We start from the raw sequence: 10,510 nt of genomic DNA on the forward strand, positions 1-10,510 counted from the left end.
AGAGGATCTTCAGAAATCTATTAGCACGTCACTCTTCAACCCACATTTCTATCCTGGAAGTTCCCACAGAATGCATTGTATGAAGAATCTAGGGCATTGTTTCCTCATTCTCAAGCTAAAATAGCCCAAGTGCTAGGTATCAGCATCTTGGACCTTCAAAAATGTAGAAAGAAGGCATATATCCAAAAGATACTCAAGTACACCCCCCCCAAAAAAAAACATAGAAAGAAAAATTCAATGAGCAAATTTGGGTGGAATAAGTCAAGGGACAAGTAACACACTGGTGATGTTGAAAAACAGTTTTATTTGCACACATTGCCAGACACAGGTCGTGTAATTACCAAAATGCAAAGAGAAACAAGCTTTGGAAAATGGATTAAGAAAACACTTAGACTAAGAAAGATTAGGATATCTGAGAAAAACCGAGCCAAGATGAAGCTACTGCTCAATACTCTTTGTTTCCTCTGGACTCTCATATCTCAGCCTCAGGCTCCAAGTCAGCAGCAGCCCCCAGAGCTGTGGCCACAGCCTGAGCCCCCAGACTGCTGACCACTGCCTCGGTCACAGGAACTGGAGCTCCTGCGCCTGCATCTGTGGGACCTGCGCCTGTGGTGGCTCAGGCAGCAGCTTCCCTCAGAGCTGGGGACACTGCAGCCCCCAGAGCTTGCAGCACAGCAGGAGGAGGCTGCAGGCAGACACTGTGCTGGGCTCTTCTGGGGGCACTTGGGAGAGGGGCACTTGGGAGGAGGCTGGCACTGCTTCTGGTTCTGCTGGCAGGACATCTCGGCAGGGATTTGACCTAGAAGAGCATCATAGAGACATTGTAGAGAGAAGCTTCCAGTGAATGTCAATTCATTTAGTCTGTCAAGCCTGCCATGACCTCTCTGCTTCCTAAACCAAGATCTCTAGGAAACAAACAAAAGTGTGGAAGCACACATCCATCTGTAGAAAGCATTCTCAAGACTACCACACAGATCAGCAGCATCCCTAGTAATACACTCAGAACAATGACAACAAGAATCTGACACCCTGTGTCTTAGAGGAACCCAGGCTCCCTCACAGTGACACAAGGATGCTTTTCTTTCTCACCACTACATCTCCCTCTCTGCCCACTGTGGGCCTCTTTCTAGGGCTCTAGCTCAGACCTGGCTTGTCCCACAGACTTTCACATGGTGATATGGTTCCCAGATGGGCACTTACCAGATGCGGAGGATGGAGGAGACTTTCAGAGCAGGCTGTGGATGAGGAGTCCAGGGCAGGAGCCTTTTTATTCTGTGTAGTTGGTGAAGCATCACCCAAGCATGCTGCTGTTTTCACAACTAGGAAACATGACAGTACAAGGCACTTCCCAGTTCCCGGGCTTCCAGTTCTTCCCTGTGCCGCTGCCTAAAGAACTCATAGGGCTGAACCAGGAGGCCTGGTGACTACAAAATCACTTCCTTTTGTTCTTCCCCAGACATTGTCCCACCTTTGCACATTAGTTCACAGGATCTAACCCTGTTTTTATCACTTTAAAATACTAATATGTAGATGAATCTAGGATGCTCATAATTTAAATACATTTGATCTAATGATATCAGTCCTCTCCTGGACATATTTATGAAGAGCTCAACATAAGGCCCCAGTCTTCATAAGTCAAGCCCCCATTGCACTGCAGAACAAAAGTGGATGAGATGGGACCTTCAGGTGTCCTCTAAGAGTGGCACCTGAGAAAGGCAGTAGCCTATGAGGATGCAATGTGTGGAACAAGGAACAGAGAGATGCTTGAGACCAGTTAAAGAGAAGGGACTTAGCACTCCAGAGGTGATAAAGAACCACCGCCTCTATTATTAAAAAGAAAGATTTCTTCAGTCTTCTCACCTCAGCTTCAGTGTCTGCAACCTCCATTCCACACTCTGCTTCTATGAATACAATTCATTTTAGAATTCATACGTAAGTGACATCATTCAAAATTCATATTTCTGTTCATAGCTTATTTCACTTAATGTGGTATCTCCCAGGCTCTCATATTTTCACAAATGACAAGAATAACTTGTCATTTTTATTAAAGGCTGAAGAGTATTATATGCCACATGATCTATATGCATTCATCCACAGATACACAATTAGGCAGATTCTTTAGTATAGATCTTACAAATGGTGCAGCAATGAATATAACTGTATATATCTTTTCAGCATATGAATGTCCCTTCCATTTGGGGTATATACACACCTAATGAAATTGAGGATCACACAGCAGTTAATTTTGCATTTTTTTCAATATCTCTATATTATCTTCTATAATGGCTGGGAGACTTTACATTTCCACTATATATATTTTTCCTTAAAATTCTTGGCAATACTTGTTCTTTCTTGTTTCTTTAGTAATAAACATTCTCACAAGTCTAAGGTAATGTCTCATTGTATCTTTAATTTACATTTCTCTGATGACTAGTTATACTAAATCTTTTTCCCTATATCCACAGATAATTTGAATGTCTTTTAGTAAATATTTCCTCAGATTGTTTCTCCAATTTAAAAAAAAATTAATGTTTTTTGAGACTGGGTTTCTCTGTACAGCCCTGGCTGTCCTTGATTTACTTTGTAAACCAGGCTGGCCTCAAACTCACAGAGATCCACCTGCCTCTGTCTTTCAAAGTGCTGGGATTCAGGGCATGCACCACCATGCCTGGCTTGTTTCTCTACTTTTAAGAACAGTTTTTTTTTTCTTGCTAATGAGATCTTTGAAATCTTAATATACTAGGATTTTAACGCTTTATAAGATGTATCATTCACAAATATTTCCTACCCTATCAGTCGTGACTAGTCATTGTTTCTTTGGCTGTGCAGAAGCATTTTGTTTTGATAGAAATTCATTTGTCCTAGGTGGGTTCTCTCTCTCTCTCTCTCTCTCTCTCTCTCTCTCTCTCTCTCTCTCTCTGCGTGTGTGTGTGTGTGAATGAGTGACTTAAAGTCTAGCTTTTTGCATATTAGATTCATGCCTGTTGTTTCGTAGAGCAATAGTTCTTTTCTTCTTTATTGCTAAATAATATTTCAGTGTGTGTACATATACATATTTGTATACATATACATTATATTTACACACACCATGTTTTGCTTAACATACAGATGCTCAATTGCTTCAGCATCATTTGTTTTTAACTTGAGGATTTAAAAATGAGAACACTGTGTTTGCTGCATTTGGATCCCTTCAGCAGCCCCATTCATCTTCTCCAATGTGTCCCCCTCCCTACAATATGACCATCTTCTCTCTAATCCATAACCTCTTCATAGTCATGTATTCACATCCCTCCTCATCCATAAACACAGCCAACTGAATACAACATCTGTTGCTTTGATTTCAATGTGTGTTTAGAGCTGATTACTTAGGATTGAAATATCAGCACTTGGGGAGTAAAAGAAAAACTGAAAAACAAAAGAAAAGAAAACATAACAAAAAAAATCTTGTCTTTCTTCCCTCAGCAGCCATTGATTGCCTGTGGCTGCTCAACTAGGGATGGAATATTGTTAATATATTCCTCCATCCATGTTGGCATTTCTTCCTCCAGTAAATTGTGTCTTTGTGTAAATTTGTGTCTTTGTTTGAAATATATGCTAATTTTGGTGCCTAGATCTACCTCTGTTCTGCTCTCCTCTTAGGACTAAAGCCCCCTTCTCTCATGACTAGGCATGATGTTAGTCATAAGACCTTGTTGATTCCCTTCTTCAAATTGAAGATGCTCTTTTTTGATATTTACTTGCTGAAAGTTTTTATTATGGGTTGCTACTGGGTTTTGTTAAGTTACTTCTCTGTTTCTATGGAAATGATTACATATTGTTAGCTTTCCTTTATTTTAATGATAGGTCTAGTCTTAGCTATTCACACACTTCCCTAGAACTGATGTCCTGTCTGAAATTTTCTACATTTATGAAAAAGTGTATTGTTGGAAATGATGAGTGTCTTCTCCAATATATTTGTAACGTGGTGTGGAAGGTCAGATCACAATAACTGTATTTGCCTAAGTCAAAGTAGCTAAGAATGGCCAACAATTCAAGGAGCCATAAATGGACTCCACATGATTGCTTGGGATCTACAAAGAGATGTGTCACAGTGTCGTAGAAGCCAGACAGACAGCCCTGGTGACACAGTCCACCAGGCCCAGCCTTTCCTGCCACAGCTCATGGTTTCAGTGCCTAACTGCCTCAAAGGAATTAAGGAACTTCTCCTCTCTGAGCAACCTAGGAACCTGGAGTTGGACTAGTCATTGAAATACAGCTTTTCAGACTACCTCATGCTTCAAGATTAAACCTGTTTAAACCTGTTGAATCACATAGAAGACTCACACTGGCTGGATGTCCCACTTGAGTGATGTTGACTGAGACTGACCTTAGACCTGGATGTTTGCAATACCGTCATTTATCCATCTTAAAGATAGATACTATACTTATATTATTTCACATAATGGCATAAGGGCTACTTAGTGATTACTGTTTGAGAAGTTATTTCATTACAGATTTATATGTGCTTGTATTTTTTTTTTAAAAGAGGGTATCCTTGTGCAGCCTTGACTATCCTGGACTCACTTTGTAGACCAGGCTGGCCTTGAACTCACAGCAATCTACATGTCTCTGCCTCCAGACTGCTAGGATTAAAGGCATGTGCCACCATACCCAGCTTACTTGGAATTTGCTGTCATTCATTTATCACTTATTACCTGGAATTGTTGAGGAACTTTCTCTCCAACTGCTTCATAGCTTGAAATATAAATGATATAGAAAACATAGTAGCATCTATTAAATTCTTTCTGTGGCTGATCTTTAGGGCAGGTAGTGGACAGCTTGTCAATTGCTGAAGAAAACTAAAAAAAAAAAAAAAATAATTATTCCTGAGTCTTTGTTTTGATTTCCTTTAGAATGGCTTCCTGTGTGGTCTGACAGAACCTCAATGGCTCCCACAGCATGCCGGCTTTCCAGTCAACTTGATAGTTCATTTTGTGTATTACTGTCCTCAGAACTAGATACATGTTTCTCAAAGGATCCTGCTTTCTCCTAGTGGGAAATTGGCATTTAGAGACCTCAGTATGGACAGCATGGATACAAAATGTGCTTTTTTAAAAAAAATATTGCTAGACCATTTTAATGAGCAGCTATAAATATATCTTAAGGAGAAAATTATTAATTCATAATATTTCAAATTCAAATTTAGGGCGTCAGATCATGTACTTAATTTCTTGGATTTTCTTCTTATATATTATTACATTGAAAAATGTGGCATTTTAAATTTCACTCTACAGTAAAACTGTTACTTTTTAAATAAAATTATTATTATTATTGATAAGATCATGCAACACTTCATACATGCAACACTTCATGTTTGGTCCTTTAAATAAAGATGTATAATACAAATACTTTAATGTTGCTTGAGATAATTATTTCTCCCTCTGTATCAACTTGATATAGCACTGGCCACCCTCAGTTGTTTTAGATTGGTTTTGGCATTTAGAAATTTAACAAGTTTGTTTTGTTTATGCGTATAACGTTTATATAAACTAACAGACCAGGTGCACCCAACAAGGTCTGGTTTCTTCTCTTGACTCCTCTTTGTTCTGTAATGATTTTATTAAGGTTTAGCTCACCGTTTTTGTCATTATCCATTGTTCATATTCCCAACCCTTTTATGTGGGCGGGAAAGCAGTAACTACAGCAATAGGGGAAGTGGCACTGCAGGCTTGAGCCCAGCTTCCCTGCCTCACACTGCCCTCCACAGACTGCTTCAGGGGTGTCAAGGGGAGGAGACATGAGCTCATCACACTTGTACTCTCAAGATGGCCAATTTCAAGGGACACCTTGCTTCACTGAAGAGTCCTCCCACTCTAGGACACCCAGCATAACTATGAGAGCTATTTTTGGCCTCTACGCACTGCTGAGTGTACAGGTGGGAATGTGTGACTACACAGAGGTGAGTTGTCACTTCCTGCCAGCTCTGCTGTGATGGAGACTTGAGCGACACAGAGATGCTGAGTAACTCCTGAGGCAAGTGTGGGGACAAGTCACATGAGGAAAGTGGTCCTGGAGTTAAGGAAAATCACAGTTCAGGGAACACCTGTGATTTTCTTTTTTTTTTTTTTTTTTGACATTTTGGTTGTGACTTGGGACTTTTTAATAGTAAAAACTCACGTTTCAAATGAGAACAAGCTTGTATTTTCTCTTTCTAATTTAATTTAATTTAAAATGGTATTGGCAAATAGACAAAATAGGGGCCACAACTTGCTTAATAAAACTTCCTAAAAGGGTAAGTATATATGAAAGACTGCCAGGAGCCTATCTAGACGGGGAGACCCCGCTTCCCAAGGAACAGCGAGACCAGCCTTCGGATGCAAGCCGCAAGAGGTTTATTTTGATACACGGGTACCCGGGGCGACCAAGCCTATCGGAGGACTTGCGCGCCTCTCGGTTAGGGTGACGGGTTTTTATAGGGCTCGGGAGCAGGAGGCGCGGTTACAGAAGCGAGAAGCAGTTACAGGGTTCTGATTGGGTGGTTTGAACAAAGCCGTAGTTAAGTCACGTACCCAGAACAGGGAAGGCGGGAAGGCAGATTGTGAGCAGGGTCACGTACCCACCCGGAACCGGAAGGCAGGAAAGAATGCAGCGAGGTAGCTATCCCCTCAGGGAACTTACCGCTATACTGCGCCTACTCTACATAGTGTTAACGATCGCTGCTATCTTTTGGTCTTTCATTTCCCCCTTTCCTATGATCATTTGAAGACCCAATCTTGGGTCTTCCAGATATGACCCCTTGTATCTTATAGATTATTTTTTATAATGGGATCTGGGGTCCCTTCAGGGTGGATATAGGGGTAGTAAGCCAAGGAGATTACAGGATCTCTCGAGGCTTTTAGCCCAGTTGCTGCAATATTAGTGTCCATTTCAGCTAAGCAGATGTCCAAGACAATAGCTAATGCCAGGGAGCCCCTTTTGACTTAGCATTTCAGCCTGCTAGGGGGGATTTGGGCGTAGATCCGTCTTCTGGAGCTTCTTCGAGCTGACCATTGGACAGTAGGCATCAGGGGCTAGGAAGGCTGAAATGCCAGTCAAAGGCTGGGCAATGGGGAAGTCCCAAGCATCTGGTTCGTTGATCCACCCGAAGAGGCAGGGAGCAATCATGTCAGTTTCCAGGAAGTCCAGATCTCAGCTTGCAGTCCACAGCTGATCCCAGACAGAGTTAAACAGGTGAAGATCTGCTGAGACAAATTCAGACTGGAGACAGGAGTTAAAATTTATCTATTAAATGGGAAAGATCAGGGAAAATCTCATCTGCAATCCTTTTGAGCTATGCCAGATCCAGGTCACATCCCTGAAACTCATGTGAAATTTTAGTACACAAAAGGAAATATACATAATTTTAAATACTCAGAAAAGTAACATATCAGCAAATCAAACATTTTGAGAGGAACAGGTAAAACTGCATCCCACTGAATGAGTATCAGTTAGCTGTTTGTTTTATAACCTTTATACACAACCTAAGTGTGTCCACAGTAACATTTTTTTTCTTCTGTGGGCATAGCTGTTTGTAATTAGTCACGAATGAAGCTTGGCTATTTTTATACACTCAGCATATACTTTTAGTTTTCACTTTTACTTTTATGTTTACACTGGAAAGTTAGGCAGAAATACATTACTGGCTTTTAGTGCTAAACCCTGGATGCTTGGACTTTCCTTAACAAAGCAACTAGAAGGAATAGGTTTAGGATATTTCTGTGTCAAAATCTACCCCAGAAATGGCAGATATTAAGAATACCATACTAAAAGCTATGACTTTTGGGTCAGATACACACATTAAACAGATGTTTTTTAAAATAACGAGAAGCACCTTTAGTCTATCTTTAGAAGCCAACAAAGGAAATTAAAATCTTAACCTGGTGACTGAATAATAAGCAGTTATTGCTCCATCAACTTATCAGAACTCTATTGATCAATGTCAACACTCTGAACTTTTAAAAGCACAACAGTAGCAAAGGGGAGAGAAATTTAAAATATTTCCCATTTTTAATCTGCTTTAAAATATTTCTCTTTATAACTTATAATTATATACCTAAAAAACTACTTAGACTCTCCAATCTTTTGTATTTATCAACCCTGAAACATTTTTTTAAACTAAATAATAACACTCTAGACTTTTACAACCTAAACTCCTGTATTCTCAGACCCTATATAAGCTCCACTTATTTATCTTAAGACATGAGTCCTGTGAGCAAGGCAAACCTGTCTTTTTTTCTAAATAAGGTATCTAGTACTCTGTGGTTCTAGCCAATGAGCTGATCAATAAGCTAACAGTCGATCTAATTGTCTTTTCTCTAGCTGCAAAGCTACCGTAAGCTTAGCATAGCCGTCAAGGTGTTCAGAGACCTGAGAAGGATAAATTATAAGCTAAATAAATACCAATCCATGTGCCAATCAAAATGACAGGGATGACTAGTTAGCCCATTACCTAGGCAGTGTCCCTGGCTCCTGTGTTTCAGCATCCTGAACAGACGCAGTTCTGCCAGGCACATAAGATGAGAGACTGTTTCTGTGGAGAAAGAAACGAGAGAATGGCCTCACCTCGCCCTTAGCAACGTGAAACATTGACTCCAGGTGTCCACAGTTTTGGCTGGGCCTTAGCAGTGGGCCAGTTGAGGCAATATTGCCCAGTGGTTAGCATACCACAATCCAGAGTAGCATTCATCTGTCGTTGTGCCCAAATCTTCTCGGAGACCTTGGGGGACCTACTGCCAGGATTGCCGGACTTCCTGTCACAATAAGCTTACACATGTTAAAATGCCTAATTCAGATTTCTGACAAGCTTGAGGGCCAGCATATCCGAGTTACTCTGTTTTCATCATCTGCTCTAAACTGTGTCCTATAAAACAGAATGCTATGATCTCTGATTCTAGCATATTTTCGAGATGCATGTCCTAGAAGTATATATTTTAAGACAAATAGACAAGAGACTAGGTAAGGCTCAACTGCAGTATTTAGCATGACTTTAAATCTGTTCTTTCTGAACTAAATTCAAAGCAAACCTTTTAATCGGATAAAGTTTATAGAGAGGCTAGCTAATCTTGCTGCTCCTACCACTTGCATTAAAATTGAACATTAAAAAGCTTTGCATTTAGCACTAATGACTAAACATATCTCCGGACCAGCATGGCGGCTGGCCACGTGTAACCGAACTGAGCTGGAATCCCTAAACAACATGGCAGCCAAACTACAGCTTCACGCGCTCTCTATTGCTGAACCATCATGGCGGCTGGCCACGTGTAACCGAACTGAGCTGGAATCCCTAAACAAACATGGCAGCCAAACTACAGCTTCACGTGCTCTCTATTGCTGAACCATCATGGCGGCTGGCCACGTGTAACTGAACTCAGCTGGAAGTCTCAAACAAATATGGCAGCCAAACTACAGCTTTATGAGCTCTCCATTGCTGAACCATCATGGCGGCTGGCCATGTGCTAGCATTAGCACAGGCTGTGACTGACAATACCAAACATGGCCATTAGGTGCTGATGATACAGCAAACACTTCGGAGCTTCCATAATCCCCCACAACTAAAAGTTCCCAGTAATCGAACAAGCTTTAGAACCAACTGCATAACAGAACAATTTTAAACTGTAATTATTTTAGCCATACCAAACCTATCAGCTAGAATTTTTTTCCTTAAAAGAGCATAAAAAAACATTTTGTAATGAGGAATCACCAGCCTTTTAAATGAAGTATAACATTTTAAAATACAGTTTTTCTTTAAATCATATTAACTCTCTGGCTTTTTTATAACACATCCACTAACCTTCTGCGACATGCTATATACATTCAGATTTCTAGCTTTTCTTTTCTGGCTTAACCAGACATGCTTACTTTTTTGCTCTCGCTCTCTTTCTTGCTTTTCAGAAAAACTCTCACTAAAATCCTTTCCATTCTGACATGATCCTGCTGAAGCCCAGAGTCTACGTACGATTTGCTTTTTATAGGCAAAGCAAAAGCAAGTTACATTACTATAAAGAGGAGTTCTGAAACTGCCAAATTTTTTTTTTAAGATAATTTTCCTGCATCTGATAACATAAAGGTAACAACCAAACTCTAAGGAACTTAGAACAAGCTTTAAGGAACTCGGTGAAACTTCCCCTTTTCTTTGTCTCAAGATAAAGAACAGGGTGTAAACATGTTTTTTATAAACAAAGCAGCTTATCAAACAAACAGCTCTCCATAAGATACATTTCAAAAACTGCAATTTTCTCAGTCATTGTCATACCCAAATGTCTGATAAACTTTAAACAATTTTTTAAAACCCGTTTTTGCAATATTAAAACAAAGTACCTCTTTTGTAGAAGTCACAAGGCATAAACATAATCTTTAAAATTAAAACCAGATTTTAAAACCAGAATTTACCAGTGCAAGCAATTTAATTTTTAAAACCAATACCAATTTAAAATAAGCTATCCTTTTAACCTAGAAAGAAATGAGAATTATTTGACCAAGGTTTTTCTTTTTC

The 10,510-nt window shown here is 40.0% G+C and overlaps 1 protein-coding gene across 1 annotated transcript; it reads right to left on the bottom strand.

The window, feature by feature from the left end:
• Positions 1–310: 310 nt before the first annotated feature.
• On the bottom strand, positions 311–1,246 carry LOC110565599 (late cornified envelope protein 3D-like). The gene is made up of 2 exons (XM_021663308.2): positions 1,201–1,246; positions 311–799 (listed from the first exon to the last, which is right to left on the bottom strand). Exon 2 carries the CDS (start codon positions 780–782, stop codon positions 498–500), a length of 285 nt encoding a protein of 94 aa, XP_021518983.1. The 5' UTR covers positions 783–799; positions 1,201–1,246; the 3' UTR covers positions 311–497.
• Between the last annotated feature and the right edge of the window lie 9,264 nt (positions 1,247–10,510).

The sequence above is a fragment of the Meriones unguiculatus genome, chromosome 10 (assembly GCF_030254825.1).
Source record: "Meriones unguiculatus strain TT.TT164.6M chromosome 10, Bangor_MerUng_6.1, whole genome shotgun sequence".
Lineage (NCBI taxonomy): Eukaryota > Metazoa > Chordata > Mammalia > Rodentia > Muridae > Meriones > Meriones unguiculatus.

Coding starts and splice junctions, on each gene's coding strand:
- LOC110565599 (XM_021663308.2), bottom strand. CDS start 782: ATGTCCTGCCAGCAGAACCAGAAGCAGTGCCAGCCTCCTCCCAAGTGC.